This window comes from Lipophrys pholis (genome assembly GCF_963383615.2).
Source record: "Lipophrys pholis genome assembly, chromosome: 4".
NCBI lineage: Eukaryota > Metazoa > Chordata > Actinopteri > Blenniiformes > Blenniidae > Lipophrys > Lipophrys pholis.
The window spans coordinates 31,878,712-31,900,786 of NC_137637.1; the positions used below are offsets into that span (position 1 = coordinate 31,878,712).

Consider the following 22,075-nt stretch of genomic DNA (forward strand, 5'->3'; position numbering starts at 1 on the left):
ATGCTGAGCGCCGTGCTCTGCCCCAAGTCCCAGGCCAATTCTGCCCATTACTGGCCTCTCCACGTCTTCCTGCTCGAGCTGCTGATACCAGGAGTCCTGCCTAGCATCTCCAGATTGCCCCCCACGGCCAAGCGTGAGATCATCATAGATGGAGACTTGGTGATTGGAGCCCTGTTCCCGGTGCACCATAAAGGTGACGGGACGGAGGACTGCGGTAAAATCAACGAGGAGAGAGGCATACAGCGGCTCGAGGCCATGCTGTTGGCGCTTGATGAGATTAATGCCAGCGATCGCATTCTGCCCGGACTCCAGCTGGGGGCCCACATCCTGGACACCTGCTCGAAGGACACCTACGCTCTGGAGCAGTCCCTCGATTTCGTCCGAGCGTCTCTCACCAAGGTGCACGATCCTGGCTTCATATGCCCAGATGGCTCCCGTCCCGTCCAGAACGAGGTCCCACTGGCCATCTCCGGGGTTATTGGAGGATCCTACAGCGACGTTTCAATCCAGGTAAGCATGCAAAACCTTGCCGCTTTCTTTTATTAGCATCACGTTTGATTTGCATTTGATAATCATCATTGGGTGCTTCAGGAGACTAAATTAACCGGAGCTTTGCCAGAGCTTGAGGACGTTTTACACGGTAGGATTATCACATTTTACTGAGCGATAACCTCGCCCAAGTAGCACAACATATACATTTTCATTGAGCAGGAATGGTAATCCAATACTAATTATGTTTTCTATCCTTGTAATGCAGCTCAGTGCTCTGGCATTATATTTAAATTAACTGTATAACTCACCACAAAAGAGACTAACAAAGCACAAGCATTTCTGTAGCTGGATATCTGTCCCATTTGAATTTTCAAACACTTTCAATCAATAAGGTTCAGCAAATATTCCAATGTGAAAACTGACAGTATTTCTCAGAGTATTTCCTACCAAAACACATTTTTATCGTCACTTGAGTTAATAAGATGCCATTCATTTGGTCTGTCAACTTGCATTGCATTACTTCTAAATGAATAAATCTTTTCACATACCGGTAGTTGGCTTTCATTCAATCAGCAACAGAGTTCCTCACATTCACTTCATTTTGCTTCCAAAAATCAAGACGATCACTCAGAATTTCCATGCATTTACCCCTTTTTTCTGACCTGGAGGTTTGAGCCTCCTGCACAAGAAAGATTTTGCTTTGGCTGAAACAAAACTCCACAAGGGACGATTCAGTTTGAAGCCTCAACATACAACGTGACATCCATCACTTTGCCAGCGACTTCATTCCTGCATCATAAATAAAAATTGACCTTTCACACACGTCTGAAAGGTTGCCAGAGGCGATGCATCTGAGCATAATTAATTAATTCTGATCGTCCTCACTCGCCATAATTACCATGATGCACTGGTGAGACAAAGTGTGTAGAAATGATTGGGTTACACTTTCCATTAAATCCAGATCACAACATTACACAAACATTATATCAACACAAATACACACAAACGCAGGTTAATTACATTAGACAATAATAAAACTCTACACATTCGTGGTATATATTATACATTCCCATGTGATGCAGAGTGGGAAGATCACATTCCCAGTTTGAGCCGGTGCAGGGTTGAGGGTCTTTCTAAACAGAGATTCTCTATTTTTATCAGTTTCCTCACACAGTCCAAACGAAGAGTTTGAGGCAAATTAGAATTTCAAAAATTGAATGTGCCGGTGTGAATGTGTGCTTCTTTGTGTGTGTGAGATTGTCTCTCTGCTTGTCCTGTGAAGGCTGCTTGTACTTTGCCATCTCTCATAATCAGTTGGGTTCGACTCTGCAACCTGAAGACGAATAAAGAGGGATTAAAGATGGGTGGTTTGGCATTTATCTGTCGGTGTTACATATCTATTTACCAATGAGGTACATTTTCTTGCAAGCACCTCACCTGTTTCATACTATTTAATTATTCTGGCATATCATCAATGTTTGTTCATGACAGGAACTAAATTAGGCATTTTAGATATTCAAAAGAACAAATGAAAACCAGCTGTAGTTTTTGGAGGTTTTGAATGAGCTGAGTTATATTTAATGATCTCTTCGCTCCAGTTTAATCATCAGTAACTTAAGGCCGTGAGTGCCTGAGGTGAAAAGCAGGGTTCGTCCATGACAGGTTGCCAGTCTGCAACAGAGCAAACATTCACACACGCAGGCAAGATCAGAGCCACAAATTCATCTTCTATATTTTCTGGACTATATGTCACACTTCTTTTTTTGTATATTTGCTGGCGATGTGACACATATTTAAAAAAACAATTTATTTATATATCGGTACATACCATCCAACTGGCACCACTAGATGTCACGACATGATGATACCAAAGAAAATCCTCCATTACTGCTGTGTTTGACTGACAGTGCATGCAACAATGGGACCAGAAAGACTGAGCTGCACAGCAGAATCCAAAGCTAAAAATTCAATAATACATACAATAGAAAACAATAACAGAGCATCAGAGGGTCTGGTGTGTCTGAGAAACTTGTGAGGGAGTGAAAAGGCACAATGCCTGGGCAAACTAATTCACAGATTTTTTTTTTTTAAATGTGAGGCCCGGGATTATTGACCCTGCAGTTGCATCAGGGCATGAAAAATTAAATCCATTTGATACACCGTATGACTTCTTTTCTTTCTTCTTTAAGACACATTTTTTTGACAGATGCCATTTATACGGAGGTGCGATCCATAGTCTGGAAAATGGTAACATGTATGTCTTTGGATTATGGGTGAAAGCTGGATTACCCAGAGAAACCCCATGTAAACATGGAGAGAACATGCAAACTCCACACAAAAAGGCTGTGCACCTGGAGTCAAACTATAGTTTTTTCACTCCACCCTGCAGCCCAACAACATACTTTGTTATATGATGTGTAACTTTGGCTGGTGGTGTTCAAACTACAGTCTGCAGGTGAACTGATGTATTTATAATTATCAACCACAATTGACATATAATATATTTGAATAGAGTCGAAGTAAAGGGTTCACTCCACTTCTAATGAGTGACATGTATTTTCACAAGGTTCTCTGTATGTTGATCTTGGAGCTCATTTGGTGCTGTTTTTTCTTGACTGGATCCTCACAGTAGGAAAACCTCACTTGATTTTCATGCATAATCCCCCCCCACCCCCACCCCCACCCCCACCCCCACTCCACATTGATGCACATTAGAAAACATTGAAAACGCCGTTTCCTGAATAGGTCGAGTGTTGCAGCAAGAATACTATTGACTCTCAGTAAAATTAATTGCCAGGAGCCTGCAGAGATGAAAACATCATCTCAGCGTCTTAAAGATGAATGGAGAGTTGTACAGATAAGATTGAGAATACACGGCCATGTCATTATCATCTAAAGCCTGCTTTACACACAGGACTTCCTCTCTCAAAACAGAGTGAATGACGTGGGTTTTGCGTCCCATATTGTTCGATGATTCTCCGACAAAAGACCAGTGTGCTTCTCTCCCTGTGAATGAGGCTTCAGCAGCCACACAGTGACAAAGACTTGCAAAGAAACTCTCGTCTCTCGAGTGTTTTTGTATGAATTTGAATACATACCTCTACTGTCACTACACTTCACAGTCTCTTTTGTCAGGGCCTTTACTTCCCGGCCACAGTAATGAATTGAGCCGTGAGAGTAGCCAGGAGCCCATGGTGGGATTTTTTTGGGGAGGTCACTGCTTTACACAGTCTCTATTTACCCCTGAGTGGCACTTTGTAAAGATAAAAGGTTATAAAACTGAGTAGGACGAGAGCCAAGGACCGTCCTAGAGGAACTTTGAGAGGAGTTGCTTTTCCCATCTGTGGGGTGCATCTTCATTGGCTGGCAGGGATGTGTCCACCTGCATGTGGAGGAGGCTGATGCTGCTGTGACTGGGCCAAGGACGGGGTGATAGAGACGGTGGGAGACGAGCCAGTTTCTCCCCAGTCTCGAAGGATTGGTACATAATTAGCCCAGGAATATTTAGCAGACTTTCTTCATGATCTTACTCATCCTGGAGTGTTTTCTTGTCCTTGGTACATTTCCTCGCCGCTAAAAGTTGTTGAAAACAGCTTTTATTGCCATCTGGGATGTTGGCTGTCCAGAATCAACCATGAGTGATGACTCAGCCTCTACAGCCTACACATTTTACAGATACAAATGTAACCTGGGACCACGGGGAAACAATTAATAGATAATGCAAATTATGAAAACATTTTTAACTATTCGCACACATTTACCAGACAAACAAGATTAATATGGGATTTGTATCTTCAAATTCACAAAGCACTATGTTTTAACTAGACACAATCAAATATTGAAATTTGCTCAGAGGCAAAATCACAACATAGTCTGAAACATGAACTTTATCCAAGTAACTTTTCACATAGATCCACATAGTTAGTGTTGCATCTGTACCAAACGAACACAAAAAGAAAACTCAAGAATCTTTTGGGACAAGAATCCATTTGCCTCGAAAGATAAGCAGGGTTTTTTTTTCTTTTTTTTTTTTTTAAATTGAGCATGTAATATTGCAATAACAACTACACTCCTAAAAATGTAATATCCTACGTTCATACTCCAAAAGCAGCTACAGAATCCCGCAGGGCCACTCGACAAACTCTGTCTTTTCGCTGCTGAAGCTGCTGGGAGGCCCTCAATAATTCCAGGTTATAACATCTGTCCTGCCACATATTGATGTTTAATATTTTTGGTTTGCTGTGGTTTATTAACTCGGCTGGCGTGCCGAGCGGGGGAAGCGGAGAGGGCTATGTCTTTATTGCGCTTCCGTCTTCATAGAGTTCAAAAAAAAACAACAAAAAAAAAAAACCTGTTTTGGTGTTAACTTGAAAAGGGTCTTGTTTATTATTAGATTTTATCACTGAATCCCCTCCTAACTTTCCCTCCCCGCTCTCCTCTCCTCCTCTTTCCTCTTCCCCCCACTTCCCTGCCTGAAAGTGTTATTTTTGAACGGGAAGTTTTAGCACATTCGGAGAACACAGCTCAGCTCTCTAATTAGCACATCAGAATGTCATTCAAAGTTTAGAAAAACATTGTAATGAATTCAAGGTTGGTTAGAGTCAGGAGATACACAGCCACTAATACTGCTGGTCTCTCGGTTCCTAGATACAATTCGTCTCGTCTCTTGTCAGTCTTGAGGCACTCTTTTTTTCTTTTCTGTGTGGGCATAGTATCACAGGAATAAATGATCAGTCTGTACGCGGAACCCAACGCTGCTGTTCACAACTTAGTGCTGATGATTGTTCGACTGCATTACAGCATTTCAGTTATAGTCACAAGAAAAATAACAAGTTTACTTTAGAAGTGCTAAGGGCGAGAAACAACATCTCAGAGCTTTAAGGAGGCGTAAAAGGGCAGATGTATCCCTGTACTCATGTGCATCTGAAGATTGCTCTTGGGGTGAGTTTTGTTTTGCTGGTGGGAGGACATAATCCATGTAAAGTTTAACGTGAAGAACTGTCTGCCCCTAAAATAGTGCTCACATGCAAATCAGCTCACATTTCCTTTTGTCAGTGCATCACTAAGTACGTATATTAGCACTAATTTTAGTTTGGGATTACGGTCTTGCGGAACATGAAGGCATGTCCTTACATTACATATAGGACACACCTGTTGGCGCGATCCTGCGCATTAGGCAGCAGTTGTTCGTCCCTGTCATGTGTCCTGGGACGGGACATTACTGTGTCTGCTTGTGAGAGTTAGTTGAGGATGAATCATTTATCAGCCATGATGCAAAACAACAAATTATAGATACTCATAATATGGTAATTAAGTAATGCTTAAGGGCACTCATATTTTCTGGAGGATGTCATTTTACTCACACTTAAATCCACTAAACGACTGAGTACATTTTGAAGTCAAGCCACTTGAGCAACAGAGGAAACTCCTGCAATGCACATTTTTATCACAATTGCCATGACGTATTTTTTGTACTTCCTTTGTATGAAAAATGTCCTTTGAACTTTAGCTTTGGAAAATAACACAACCACTACATGATGGGAAAGCTTTTCCATGTATTTTGCAGTGAGACTCATTCACAAAAAACCTCATCCATCCAGGTAGAATGGATTGAAGTCCTCCTCTTAATTCTGCTGTGAAACTCTAACCTGTGCTTTAAGTGGTTGTTATAAAAAAAATGCCTTTACTCAAGCCTTTCTCATTTGTAAATGAGTACAATGGGAGAATTGCAATAGTAGCTGTACTTGAGAACAAACTGTTAATACTCTTTCCAACTCTGCCTTCTTAAAATTAGACCCACAGCAGCCTGAAAAAAACCCTCCTCCTCTGAAGGACAGATGGGAAGTAGATCCAGCAGATATACTATATTAAAAAGGCACGAGGCTCACTACACCGCTGTGATTTTTCTTCCAAGGATGCAGGTATTAAAAAAAAAAAAAAAAAAAAAAAAGCGCTCAGAGATTGGCTGGCAGACACAAATGCAAATGAGCAAGTGCATGAGAGGTGGAAAGTTGTCGCCAATCTCCAATTTGGAGGATTAAGTTTTGCATAGCAAGAGGTAGTGCACCCATTCACAGGAATAGTGAACATTTGTATAAAGTTGTCGTAGAGGAGCGCAGCAAAAACATCCTTATTGTGAGATGTGTTTGCGGGATGTAGCAGAATCAATTGTATCACACCTCTGTGCGGCTGTTAGAGTACCACGCTTCAGTCTTGATGCTGCTGCCTCGCTGTGAGTGTTTCCGTGGACGTTTAGGCTGCTGCACACAAAATAATACATACCTGTCGCTGCCTTTCACTTCCATCTTCTCAATTTTATGGCACACTTGTTTGTTATTCTAAAACACATTCAGTATGCTCTATAAACACACATTATATATATTTTTTCCAAGGTTTTCAACGGTTTTGAGTATCAAAACGTGTGTATTTCTCTGGCAACTTCTGCAGAGAAAAATTAATTATAGTTTATAGCAGCATTATTTACCGCAATTATTTTCATTTTCTTTACTTTACAAATTTGCCATGTGCAGACATTTATTACATTAATCTCAATGTGAACCAGCAAGATTTCAGGATGGATATATTGTTGTTTGTGGGATTCTGTAAACAAGATTTCTAAAGCAAGATAACAATAATGTGGGGAAAAACTGATCTACATAGTAAGTGTGTGTGTGCGTGCGTGCGTGCGTGCGTGCGTGTGTGTGTGCGTGTGTGCGTGTGTGTGTTTGGCTGGTGCACTGTACATCCACAGCTTCACTCTTCATGTCATCTACTGTATCTACTGCGGGGCTCAGCTTGACAGGGACCTCGGGGACGTACAGATGGACTTTCCATGCTGAAAAAAATCATGACAGACACATGAGTAAGAGACTGCCCGTGTTCCAGCTGTCTCACATCTTTCTTTGCCACTTTGGAAATCCCTTGATGCATCTCATACACATCATGGCAAACACGTGACTCTTAACACACACGCAGCTGAGAATCTGAACATAAAACTAGATTCTTTTTTTTTCCCCCACTGTGCACGTTCCAGTTTTGCCACAGAAACCTTTCATCTACCATTTATTTTGTTTTCTGCTTCGTTTTGCCCTTGCGTTAACAGCACTCACTGCAGGCCTCCTGGTTTGACATGTCATACAGAATTATTTCTGTACTGTGGTGTGTTGAGACAACACAGCACAATATGTAAACATATTTTTTTCTTTATTGTGTGTGAAGAACATCTGGTGGAAGAGGTTGGAGTAAAATCTAGGATAAAAGAGAAAGAAAGAATAAAAAAATACAGGAACTTACTCATAATACACTTCTAGCTGTTGGCAAAATGACAATTCAATACAACTAAAGACGTATAACATCATAGATGATTTTAAAACAGTTCCACCAACAAAAATTCATATGGCCATTTATAATTTTAAATAAATATTCTAATATAACCTATAAAATAGTAAAATGCATATTAATTAATACAATTAACCAATAAACCAAACTGAATAGAAGAATAAGAGCAAAAATGAATGATCCTTGTGTTGCCTGTCAAGTGGAAGGTCATGAAGGCATACAAGTAAATTAATCTGCCATTTCTAGGAATTTTCAATTTTCATTCAGATTTAAATAATTCCAGATTTATAGTATCATTTCTTTCAGAGTTGCATTATGTATATATTGAAATAAAGCATGGACTTTTCTGCTCCATTGCAAAAGTGTGATGGCTGTAGAAAAGAAAGACAGAGCTGGAGAAGGTTCAAGTAACATTATCAATAATACTGTTTTTATCTAATGATTTTCTCAAATGTAGACCTACAACAAGACTCTCATGGCCTGTTTTACTGCTATAATCACAATAAAGTATTTCAACGACCATTCATCCAACCATTTGTATTCTTTTAAACACTAACATCCAGGATGTTACATTGCAGCTGATCTTTGCTCGTATAAGTTCTGCATCTTGAAAGAGTTTTCATGTTTTTGATAGATAAAACCAAGACGCGGGGCATTGCCACAAAATGTGATCCGATGTAACACGAGGCTCTGATGTAAATAAGCTTTCATCACACATTATGTTGGAGTTGCTGTGGCCAGAGCTCTGAGCCTCATTTGGGGACAACTTTTGGAATTTGAGCCATTGAACCGTGAAAAGCCTCTAATTGGAGCCTGGTTTATTTATTTATTTAACCTGTGGTGGTTGTTAGAGGGTTTTAGGCCATCAACAGAGAGGAGTTCGGGTGAGGTAAAGTCTGGAGTTGTATGTTTGTCGGAAGGTGAACAAGGATGTTGCCAGCCTTGAATAAACGAGTCGGTAAAAGTGTCGAGGAAGCTCCCTGCAAACTGCATCATCCCTCTGCAGTTGTGGGACTTAATTGTGGAATTAAATGCACATTTGAGGTTTTCTCAGTTTGATGGACAGCGTGTGCCGTAGTACAGCACACTCATGAGCCAGCACTGTGGGCGTCGTCAGCTGAGCGAGAGAGCAAGAGGAAAATACCGCACGAGGACGAACAGACGGCTACTGTCACACACTCCAGTGGCGTCCTGAAAGGTGTGCTGTCAGGCTTCTCCACCAATCTACTGCTGAAGGCCAACTGCCTGTCTGAAAATCTCTGCGAGAGGAAACTACCTTATTACCATGCAAGTGTGACTGACTGGCTCAGTGTAGCTGTCGATAGGTTAGACTGCTGCATAAACACTGCTTACATATTGTATGTATTTATTTATATATATATATATATAATTATCCTAGGCAACATAGATTAAATCAGAAGATCTAATCAGGCTTTGCCACGCATCAACTACAGAAATCACATCTCACAGTAGGTAATTTGATGAGACCTCTGCCCTATTTTCCACGAGAAATACAATATAGGTCCACTGCTGGATGCTTTTTGCTTGTCTAAATACATCATATTTACATTCATTGCCTCCAGAGTTTGCAGTGTGTCTGTGTTTTCTGCTGCTTGTCATCGTTGGGGTGCTTTAACTGAAGGGGGGGGTTAAGCTGCGCACAGATCAAGGCTAATGCCTGTAATTTCTGAAATGAAAATGTTTGCATTGAATTTCCAATGTCAAGTAGTCTCCCTTGTGTTTGCGTGCAATGAAGTTTCTTACTCACCCGAAGTCTCACCGGACTAATGCAAAGGTGACTGTGTCAGGAAAAGCTAACTTGTGCAATCACAGAATGGTATACAGGAAAAACTTCAACAAAAAATGAAAATAAATAAATTAACAATTCAAGTCTGTGATGCCAGAGGCTTAGAAAAATGCTAATAACACTGTTAACTTGCAGAGATTCAGAAAGTGAAACGTTTAAATGTCACCCATTATGTCAGCACACTATGTGCTCACTGTTGAGCTTTCAGTCACTAGAAGTACCTGCCAGTGAGAATGTTGGTTGATGGTTTCACTACTCATTGTTTCGCATTTGCAACAGGAAGTTAGTTGGCAGTTAGAAAAAATAAATAAATCACAAAACTCATCATAATAATTTCCCAGTTCCGTTTTTGCTTGTTTACCACAATAAAATAAAAGTGATCAAGTCATTCAAATGAGCACACTACAACACACAGGTGTTTAAGCTGGCTAAAGTTTTTGAGGGAGGGAGGCTATGACTTCTTTCCCAATGAACACGCTTACCGCTGAAGACAGACATCAAAGGGTGTGCCAAAGTTCACAGCAATGTCTTGAGTGGGTTTAAACTAATGGGTGGTGGATCAAGGGGGGAGTTAGTTGTGCCACCTACCTGATGCTGAAGAGAGCCATTAGTGGATATTGAAAGTTTTTCATGTGCAATATACAGAGTGAAGGTGCAATAGTTTGTCTCTCTGTGTTAGTCCCAATGGACAGGCAACCCGCCTTGCCCTTCGCCCTGTGTTAGCTGATTGGCTCCAGACACCCCCAGCGACCCAAGTCTGGATAGCGTGGGCATAAAGGATGCAAAAGGCTCCATTAATGGATGTTGATGGACCTGCAGGCCCAACAAACTGCATCAAGACTGACAAAAATGGCTAAAGGGGTGCAGACAATTGTGCATTTGATGTATATATAATATGTGTTATCCATGATATCACAGAATGGAGCTTTTTAAATTATTGTGGGCTGAAATTATGGCGTGAGCTAGAGGAGAGAATGGTTCTCTTAAGGAGACTTGGTGTGAATGATGTAGGTTCCAATTATACCCATCCATGCCATTGTTTGGAAAGCTTCCAGGCATACGATGATGCCTGAGGGAACAAGCAGTTATATTGAAGCCCGCGGGTATTGACTAATCACCACCGTATCGCATAAGGAATCCTGCAAAATGACAAGTTTTTACAGCTGCTCTGTCACAGCTCTCATAATGCTGTGTGGGAAAATAATTGCTATTATTTTATGTTGTGACTCTGACACACTTATTTCCGCAAGATCTTGACAACATGAATGCCGCGCTGAGTTTTAAGTCGAAGATTATCATTCACTCCCGGTGAAATATCAGCATCAGCAGCAATCACCCCCTCGAGTGAATCAATATGTTTGTCTCGTTCAGCAGGCATCAGAAATTGTGTCAGAATGTTTCATGAGTCCAAAATGTCTCGACAGAATGGCTTTAAGTGGAGCAGCGCACTGATAAAAAAAGATTAAAAAAAAACCTTATCCCTGTGCCATTGTTGCTGTTGTTATCTGGCAATATTAGTGAAGGGGATTTGTGCACGAGCTGCTGGTGATGTGGATCCCTGACAGAGTAAATGGTTTGAGATAGAGGAACATTGAATAGTTGCTCCTGCCATCACCCGTCTCTGCCACGGCGCTGAAGCAAACAATCAGACAGTCACAAAACGCTTGAATGGTTCCACTTCGATTCCAGACCAGATGAATATCTACCAGCTTAAAAGCAAATGCTCTTAAAAAATACATGGGTGAGACAGAACATTTAAACCTTTTTTATTAAAGGGGTATAATTTAGAGGTTTTTAAAAGAGATAATTGAAAGGTTATACCAGGCTGAAATTCTCTGTAAAACAAAACAACTTTTCAATTAATAGAATTGTATGAACGCTGTTGATTAAAGGGTAGAATTTGACTTTTCACTATTAGAGCCTCACAGAGTAACATGGTGCAAAGTATCTGAGTTTCACTCTCAATGTGTGAGAGTTGATTGTTCCACTTTATTTTGATTTCTCTATTATTTCATAGTTCTCTAGTTTTTTTCTGAAGGAGTTCAACTGCCATGAAAGGAGGATACATATTTTTCCCCCTGTGGTAAACTATGTCAACCAGAGGGTATCTTATATCCTCACCAGCAAATCGCATCTTGGTTGGAGGAAACTAACAAATCCAGTTTGGATCAACTCCCATTATTTTACACATCCAGCCGTCTGTTTGTATCAAAGATTGTGCTTCTAAAGTTATCACTTGTGCAGGAATACATGACACATCCATCCGTCAGTCCTCAAAATAATAACCTTTGCTTTCATTTGAGTATTTATAAAGTTTTTTAGACTCCTCTCATATATTCTGACTCTGAATTTATTTTCAAGAAATTATAATAGTGCTTTTAAAACTCAAGGTAAGACCGAAGGGTCTATTTTAAACACTTTAATGCCTTCTGTGCAAAAATGTGATTAATTTATCAATTTATTTAATCTTGAGGTCACAAAGCTCATATAATCAGTATCTTTGAAATAAAAGAAAGCGTGTATTACAACATTAGTTACTCTAATATTTCCACAGGGATCCCAGACAAGAAAACCCCCCAGAAATAATTATGAACATTAAAAATGACTGAAACTGCATCATTAACATTTTTCGATCTACTCCCATGCAGATGCAAAGCCAAGTGACCTAACTTAACAAAAAAATCCTGATACATGATGTGTACACTTACATTAGTTACAGTAAATTAACAGCCATGGGTTTTTTCAGTCCTTTTTATGCTTGAGCCCTTTATACAGTATTAATTTTCTTCTGTTTCTGTTTTTACTTCAGAGCCTTTGAAAGCCAGTGTTAATGAGATAAATCTATCAATGGGGTGATTAAAAGCATGAAATTAAGTTACTTGACCACATTTTATTTTCTTTCTTCTGCAGGTGGCCAATCTCTTGCGTTTGTTCCAGATCCCTCAGATCAGCTACGCCTCCACGAGTGCAAAGCTCAGTGACAAAACCCGCTATGACTACTTTGCCCGCACTGTACCGCCTGACTTTTACCAGGCCAAGGCCATGGCTGAGATCCTGCGATACTTCAACTGGACCTACGTGTCAACGGTAGCCTCGGAAGGTGACTATGGCGAAACTGGCATCGATGCCTTCCAGCAGGAGGCCCGCACTCGCCAGATCTGCATCGCCACTTCGGCCAAAGTGAGCCGGTCCATGAACCGCCAGGGCTACGAGAATGTCATTCGCTCCCTGCAGCAGAAGTCTAACGCCAAGGTGGTCATCCTGTTCACCCGGAGCGAGGACGCCCGTGAGCTCCTCGTGGCCGCCGCCCGAATGAACGTGTCATTCATATGGGTGGCGAGTGACGGCTGGGGCGCTCAGGAGAGCGTGGTGAGGGGCAGCGAGACTGCGGCAGACAGTGCGTTCACCATCGAACTGGCCTCGTACCGAATTAGAGAGTTTGAAGACTACTTCACCAAGCTGAACCCGTACACCAACACGAGGAACCCGTGGTTCAAAGAGTTCTGGGAGCACCGCTTTGGCTGCAGCCTCCAGGAGCACGGCTGCAGCGATCGCAGTTTGAGAGACGGGACTTTTGAGCAGGAGTCCAAGATCATGTTTGTGGTGAACGCGGTCTACGCCATGGCTTATGCCCTGCACAACATGAGACAGGCCGTGTGCTCCAACACATCCAAAGTATGTGACGCCATGAAACCAGGTAATGGCAAAAGATTTTACAAGGAGTTCATCTTGAAGACCAGATTTGAGGGTAAGCACTGAAAAACAAAAACACAACAAAATGCAGACACACACTGTTTTAATGTTTATCATCATAAAAGTCAATTGTGCTGTTTTTAAAAATACCAAAATAAGATTTAAATCAGCATGGATGTATTACTGTAAATCAAATGCTGGTTCTATGTAAGCATGTCACAGGATTAGGACTTTAGGATTTCTTTTCGGGGAAGAAAGGGGATTTGTAGTTATTCAATTAGCATCGTTAATCCATAAAGTAGCATGGATGGATCAGTGAGATGGGAACACATCGAGAACATAATATCCAGAGATGACTGGATAAATGAATAATCACATTTAAATGAACTGAGGTGGATCGAAGCCCATGTTGATCATATTCATGTCGTCAGCAGTAATCTGCACTCTGATTTATGGCTGGTGAAGATTCTTTTATGGTAATTGAAATGGCCATTGGAGACTTTTCTTTTTCACATTCTATACCCTATATTAGAACTAATGAATGATTTTCCATACACTGTATGTACTCTTCACTGCAGTTAAGAAAATGTAGTTATTGCCTCAATAAGTGCTGACCTTCATGAAATAAATTACTTTGTTGGTAGAATGGGTCGTCATCCATTCCCAGGGTTGGTAGTAACCTACCACACCGTTCCCAGTTCATTGGTCAAAGTGTCTTTGGGCGAGACATCGAACTCTAAGTTGATCCCAGTTGGGGTCGAGCACCTTCCATGGCCTCTATGTGTGTGTGTGTGTGTGTGTGTGAGTGAGTGAAGGTGACTCAACAGTGTAAAACTGCTTTGACACTGTTGAAGGTGCGTCGACTTCTCCTACAGTACAAATGTACAAAATGCTGTATCTTTCTAGTTTAAATGCAAACTTTTCAGTAGTCCACATTAGAAATGACAATTTTTTTCTTTTTTTTCTTTTTCTTTTTTTGTCTCCACAGCTCCTTTCAAACCTGTAGACACGGAGAGCATGGTACGCTTTGACTCCTTTGGTGACAGCATCAGTCGCTACAACATCTTCCATTACCACAAAGAGGAGGGGAAGTTTGTCTACAGGAAAGTGGGCTACTGGGACCAGAACCTGACCCTGAACACCTCCGTTGTACCATGGCGAGGCGTCGTACCACCGACCTCCCAGTGTAGCGACCCCTGCAGAAAGAATGAGATAAAGAGCATGCAACCCGGAGATGTCTGCTGCTGGATCTGTATTCCCTGCCAGCCCTACCAGTACCTGCAGGATGAGATCACGTGTGCTGACTGCAGTTTTGGGCAGTGGCCTCTGGCAAACTTGACTGGCTGCTATGATCTTCCCGAAGAGTACATCCGGTGGGAGGATGCCTGGGCTATCGGGCCTGTTTCCATCTCCTGCCTCGGTATATTGTGTACCCTGTCCGTGGTGGGTCTGTTCTTCAAGCACAATGAGACCCCTGTGGTTAAGGCGAGTGGGCGCGAGCTCTCCTACATCCTCTTGCTGGGAGTGCTAATGTGCTACAGCATGACCTTCATTTACATCACCAAACCATCCACTGCTGTGTGTACCCTGCGCCGGCTCGGCCTGGGCACCTCCTTCGCAGTTTGTTACTCCGCTCTGCTCACAAAGACCAACCGCATCGCTCGCATTTTCAGCGGGGTGAAGGATGGGGCGCAGCGACCACGCTTCATCAGCCCGGCGTCCCAGGTCGCAATCTGCGGCGCTCTTATCTCCTGCCAGCTGCTCGTGGCCGTTATCTGGCTCCTGGTGGAGGTGCCGGGGGTTCGGAAGGAGGTGAGCCCAGAGAGGAGGGACGTCGTCACCCTCAAGTGCAACAGCAGAGACACCAGCATGCTGATGTCTCTCACCTACAACTGCATCCTCATCATCCTCTGCACCGTCTACGCTTTCAAGACGAGAAAATGCCCCGAAAACTTCAACGAGGCCAAGTTCATCGGGTTTACCATGTATACCACCTGCATCATCTGGCTCGCCTTCCAGCCCATCTTCTATGTGACTGCCAGTGACTACAGGGTAACTATCTCGACTTTAGTTTTCTTTTTTTTTAAAAAGTCAAGCAAGTATTTATAATTCATATTTTCAGGAACCTCTCAAGCCCGCTGACACGGGATAATGTAAACAAAGCCTATAAATGACTGCCCCTTGTGTATTTATCATTCCTAAAGAAGAAGGTGTCACTTTCACATTCCATTTGATCACAATCACCCAGACTCATGAAAGAGCAAGCTTTCTTTTCATGTGGGTTGAAGGATCTTTCAAGACGAGAACAAAGACTCTGGAGAGAGCTCACGCCTGGATGTACTGATAGCAATAATTAATGACAGTCAATCTGATTCATGGAAACTCAGTGGCACTAAATGCTTAATGATGCATTTCAGGTTGAAAAGGATAAATTCTGGATGTTTATGACCTTCCTTGACTTGTGAAGTAGTGAACTCCTATTTGGGTAATTGTGCCGAGGTGCTGAATGCCAGCTTGTTTTGTGGCATCACCTATCGTTTGTGCAGCACCACTGCCACATGGGAATATAGTGTTGCAGTCTTTAGCCTCAATGCACACTAGCGGCTAAAATTAGCTTGCTTCACACAAATGATAATCAACAAATCGGCTGAATATGCATTCTTAGCTTGTTTCTGTTATAATGTTACAGCAGGCCAAAACATTAGGGTGTACGTTTTATTCATGACTGCAAGAACACATTAATCTGTTTTTCCCTGCAGTGTAAAATAATACAATAAAGAAACGTTGGGTATAAAACTGACAGACCGTGTAAGTTTTCAATGCTGGAGCCTGAGGCAGACCTAAGGCTACTGCCACAGCATTTTGGTCAAGGTGTGCAACAAGGCCTTTGTTGTGCAAACAGATGCGGGGGGGGGGGGTCATTCAGGATCACACAAGCTTTATATGCCGGCTTTTTGCTTTTTGTGTCTGTGGTGAACCGTCCAAACCGTGTACCCAAAACCACCTCTCCTGGTCCTCTGTCACATTATTAAGAGACCGGCTTAATGTCGTGCAATACGACAATACAAGGCTTCACTCTGGAGCGGCAGCACACAGATTAATTCAAAGAGTGTTATAGTTGGCAACACTGCAGAGACCTTGATGCTTTTTGGGTCTAGTATGTGACAACAGTAATGGTGGCTTCGGGGAGAGTTGCCATAATTCAAATTTAAGTTGGACAATGCAGAACTACTGTGATGAGAGGGCGGCCTTGGTGTCCAGTGAAACAGTTCACAGAAAGATAGAGATATTCTGTTTCATTTGATTTGGGATCATTGTGTTCTCTGGTTAAAAAAATTTGAAAAAAAGTCAGATGTTGTTAGATATTTTAAAATAATAAAACATTTTCAATGTTTTATTTCCATAACTGATCGGCCAAAATTATCACACATTGAATAAAAACATTAAGGGTTGATATATTTTACTTTTTGATTTAAAAGCATGTGGAAGTTTCAGTGCTGAAACTGAATATGGTAAAATAGGAAAAATGAACTTTTGCACTGTATTCAAATAGCTTCAATGCATTTGTATTATTGAGACTTTAGACCGTTAATTCAGCATTGAAATGAAATACAGTGAAAGAATAATATTAACTCGCTGCTCCAAATCAAATGAAAATTTCAAAAAGATCACAAGAGTGTCAGATCTACTTCCAGATATGATAAAATATATAATACAAGATATGAGAAAATATTCATAATCCCAAACCTTTTCAAAGAATTCAGAGTTTAAACACTATGTTTAATAGTGGAATAAAAGAAAATGAGAAGGAATGCTACTCAGCTAATCCAAATCAAATTAACATTTCAATAACATGATGAAATGCTAAAGTAATATTTGTGGCAGAAAGAGATATGCAGCTGCGGATAGAAGAAAAAAAAAAAAGAATACTACCCGCGGTCCTCGTGGTGTTTCTCCGGTTATTTTTTGAAGTTAAAACGTGTAGGGACTTTTTCATATTTCTGCGGCACTGCTGTTGTGCAGTGTGTTTGGGAGGGATTTCACTTCATGCTGTGGTTCTGCAAATAGAAGTTCCTGGACTGCGGGGGTAACCAGTGGGGTGGGAAGAGATGGAGCTCAGGAAGATGACCCCAGCAGTCAGCTCACATTAGCAGCTGAAATATGACTAACAAGGCTCTGACTTTCCAGGACGGCCAGCTGTGCTTAGCTCATAGTCGTCTGCTTGCCCCTCATAGTCATGCACATACAAATGCACCATTAGAATTGCTAACATACATAATTAAAAGCCTCACACACAACCACATCCATAATTGAAAATGTAAATATGCCCGATAATGCAGGAATAATGACTATATGAGGCGTGAGAGGATATAAGAGGGTATTTGATTTTGATACGAGAAAAACACGCAGGAGTATTTTATAAACAGCACACTGGCATGTCGCGCTCTGCGTTTATTGAGTGAGGCGAAAAGTAATCCATACCTCAATCGGTGGAAGTGCATATGCTCACATCATGGTAATTAAGTAGAATTTATAGGCGCTTGTACGAAAACGATTTCGCTCAAGTTCAATCCACAGTGTCGACAAACTTAAGTGAACCTTGAAACCTTTTGATCTGCATATTTTCTTATAGCCAATAAATACCTGTAACAGAACTAATTCCTGCTCGATATATGAATCTTTTCACAAAACAAACTGTGGCCGTGTCATTTTTCTAGATTTTATTGTTTGTCCAAAGCCGTGGTTCTCCCTGCTGTGGGTCGGGGCCTTTTCCCTGCAGGATTCTCCCACTAACGTTTAAGAAGTAGGTTTTTATAAAAAAAATTAAAATAAATAACTAGAGGATATCTTTATGAATTATTCAGTTAAAACACACATGATGTTGAATTAAAACCATGAAATTTGCATTAAAGATCAACCAGAGTTCAAATGAAAAGTCTCCTCACTAGCAAGAGAAGAGTTGTGATATTTTATGCCTATGAAGTGAAACGCCTATAAACTATTTAAAATATCATAATAAGTGAGATCAAGAGCTCTGTAAGTGGCGCTCGTCCTCCCATACTTTGAGAACCTCTGGTCTATAAAGAATGTAGATGTTTTATATATTTTTCTATGCAGATATATGAGGTTAAAAAGTGTAGTACCTTGTACATTCATTTATTAGTGCATCTACTTGTAATTGAGGGCAATTAATCAACGTGAATTCAGTTTTCCCTGCTATTTTCAACTATTTCACTGTCTTTACTCCTGATGAATACTCCTGCAGTCATACAGTCTATCAATAACTAACAATAAAGCTCTCTGTAAAGTGTATTTTAGATCAATACATCTGTCTATGCTTGCAGTTTTACAGTGTATTAGAAACGAAGGCCCTGTTTGTTTTAGTGACTCTCAGAAAAGAGTGAAATGAACAGATTGGTTAAATGCTTTGGGGATAACCACAGGAGGGGAACGTGGGAAATCCACTGACTGGATTCAAGGTTTTTGAACAACCAGATCAGGAGATAAATAAAACCTGATTTGATGAAAGGCTGTGCAGTGTGTTTATGTGGGGGATGACTGGGCCAGGTGGCCTTTTGAACAAACTTCATCAATGCTTTTGAAGACAAAAATAAAAAAACCTAATACAGGCTGATATATATTCATCATCTCTCCGCCTCTGTCTACAGGTGCAGACCACCACCATGTGCATCTCCGTCAGTCTGAGTGGCTCGGTGGTTCTCGGCTGCCTCTTTGCCCCCAAGGTCCACATCATCTTGTTCCAGCCCCAGAAGAACGTGGCCAGCCTCCGAGTCACCGCCAACCGCTTCAGTGCCACCGTGTCCACGTCCGCCTCCGCTCCCAGCTCCAGCTACTCAAAAGGTGCAAACACCCACCGCCCTGCACAGGATGCCGAGCGCTCTCTCAAATACCAAATAAATCATAAGCACCTGTGCAAAGACGCGCAGAAAACAGATTTAAAATAGATTTTTCCTCTGAAAATTCAGAATTCATCACGGCAACCTCTCTTACCCTGGAAGCCGCGGTTCTCCTCTTAAGTACGGCTGCGATCAGATTTCTGATCCACCGAAACATCAGACAGATGCTGATAGAAACGCCAACTCTCACAAACAACTCCAAAGTTTTTTTTTGCTTTAGTTTTTTGTTTGGTGCAAGAAAATGCAACTCCCTCCTGGGTTTGTTAACGTTTATCGCAATTTCTACAAAACTTACCATGAGCAACCATGAACTTTTTCCGAGGACAAAGAGTGCTATCTTAACTCCTTTTGGTCACGGACTGATTCCCCCCTGGCTATCCATCCATCAGTCTGCCTTATATATCCCCTTAATCCAACTCCGGACCACCACAGGGTGCTGGAGCTCAGCCCACCCAGCTGATCATGAACGAAGGCAGCGTAAACCCTCCACACAGCAAACACCGAGAGAAACACTGAATCACACCGATGAGACCTTGAACTGTGGAGAGAATACTTGGATACTTGGAGGATTCCCTCAGACACACGAGAAAACATACAAACAATATATATTTTAACTGGAGACCTTCTTGCTGTGAGGCTGGTGTTCTAACAGATACGAAACTCTACAGACTCTCTTTGTGTTAATGTGGGAAAAAGAAGTCTGTCGCTTTTCTCAACACAGGATTACTGCAGCCTCAAGCATGCTTTGATACTAATGCAGTATTTTTTTTATTTATTTAGACTTTAAGAAATCATCCCGTGGGTCAGATGGAAGCCTCTTGTGGGCCAGTTTTGGCCTGCAGCAGCAAACCCTATAGTGTTTAATGCATTAAGACCATTCGGCTTGACAAATAGCCAAACATAAGCATAACTTGCAAAGACTGGCACGTAAAAGGAAGCTGGGGAATTATCACCTATTCTATAAAAAAGATTACATTAGCTTAATTTAGCGCAAATATATTTAAAATCCAAAACCTTTATTCATTTAATCCGTCTACAGACTAATAGTTGCCACCAAGCAAAGAGAAAGCTCCGCAAATGTATTGACATGAACCTTTTTCATTTCACAGTTGATGTTGTTTTTTGCGTGTGCAAACTATTTGAGTAAGATATGATGTATTTACTAGTAAACAGTAACTACCGGGTTACAGATTTAGTTACCTTTGGTTGGAGCCATTGTCGCTGTCCTGCCATTTTAAGTCCTCATGCTAAACTGAGATTACTGGTTACTGGACGATGACAGGGATTAAACAATCTGTGAAAATAAGAAAAGATAATCTGTTAAATTTTTTAATGCGATCAACATTATGGCTCAACTACAGTAAAGAAGTGAAATATACTACATTCAGTTAAATGTTTCTTTTATTAATAATTATTAAAAGAAAGTGTCGAAGGAAAGCAAAGAGGGAAAAACAACCTTCAACATTCATTGATATTAAACATTTCTTTCTGCTTGTTTCTGTGGTTTTGCATCAGCATGCCTGAGCAATTAATTCTGTTTTGTGCAATTCTAGATTAGAGCCATTTTTATCTTGAGCTCATTAACGAATAGAGTGTGTTCACGGCCTTATCAAACATACAAGATGGTCCATTCATGTCGTTCCACTGTGTTTGTGCACTTTATTCTATTCTATTGTTTTTTTTAATATTGATGTATTTAACACTTTCATTTAAACGCCTATTGTCTTTTCTCTGACCCAAATTACAAAAAAGTTTATATTCACTGTATTTACTGTCGTAGGAGAGAAGCTCAGATCATCCAGCAGTCGAGACCTCCAGGTGGATCTGAACCAGCCCTATAGCTTTATAGAACTACAATTTTGTTTTGATTGTAAAACTAATTGAAACTGGGAACTAGTTCAGTGTTGCAATGCAATTAAAAAAATTAATCTCAAGTAGCTGTTGAATATGTCCGTCAAGCAACAGAAGAGAAGAAGTCTTCTTCAAAGACAGGCTGCAGACTGTCCCTCTCCTTTTTTTTTTTTATCTCTGGTTAACAGTTGTGTTTCCTATCAGCGAAACACTGTTGCTTGGCTGACCTCACTGCTCTTTCTTCTCCCAGGATCAGCCTCCAACTACGTGCCAGCGGTTTGTAACGGCCGCGAGGTGGTGGACTCCACCACGTCCTCCCTGTGAAGACGTTCCTCTCGATGCGCAAGAGACCGTCCCATCCTCCCATCCAGCAGGGCCGTGAGTGACGAAGCCCCCCACGCCATCCAACATGTTCCAGAGAGATAAGTCCGTCAGGGTAGACTGACTGACGGACGGACTGACCGTGGCAAGGTTAACCAACTGTGAAAGCTAAATGATGTTCCTACAGCGAGCAGTATGTATCAACTGTAAAGCCTTTTTGTATAGATTTAATATGCTGTGAGCTCCTCGGTTTACCGATAGATGTGATTAAAATGCACCGTGCCTTGTCCTAAAAAGTCTTGTTGTCAAATGGGTGGTTGTGAAGCAATAGTGTTATACAAAACAAAAGGCTGTTATTATCTTGTCCATCCAGTGCTGTGAATTTATCCAAATGTTTTAGACATTGACGAAAAAGAATAAAAAGAAGTTTCAAGATGAAATTATCCCTACTGTTAAACAAAATGTGACTAATCATAGTGTACGTAATGAAATCTAGGCAACTAGACAATATAAAGGACATGTGTTAATGTAGACTGGTATAACAGTGTGTGCTTTCCTGTAATTTATGTAAATAAAATGTTCTTTTTTTTTAATATTAAAACAATAAATCCCATCACGTTTGTGCCAGTACTTCTTTGATCCCAAAACATCATTT

At 41.2% G+C, this 22,075-nt stretch overlaps 1 protein-coding gene across 1 annotated transcript; it reads left to right on the plus strand.

Moving 5' to 3' along the window:
• On the plus strand, positions 1-22,032 carry grm2b (glutamate receptor, metabotropic 2b; the record flags this gene model as incomplete). The annotated part of the gene is made up of 5 exons (XM_080462156.1): positions 1-510; positions 12,548-13,385; positions 14,319-15,382; positions 19,000-19,192; positions 21,350-22,032. 5 exons carry the CDS (start codon positions 1-3, stop codon positions 21,421-21,423), a joined length of 2,679 nt encoding a protein of 892 aa, XP_080318282.1. The 3' UTR covers positions 21,424-22,032.
• Between the last annotated feature and the right edge of the window lie 43 nt (positions 22,033-22,075).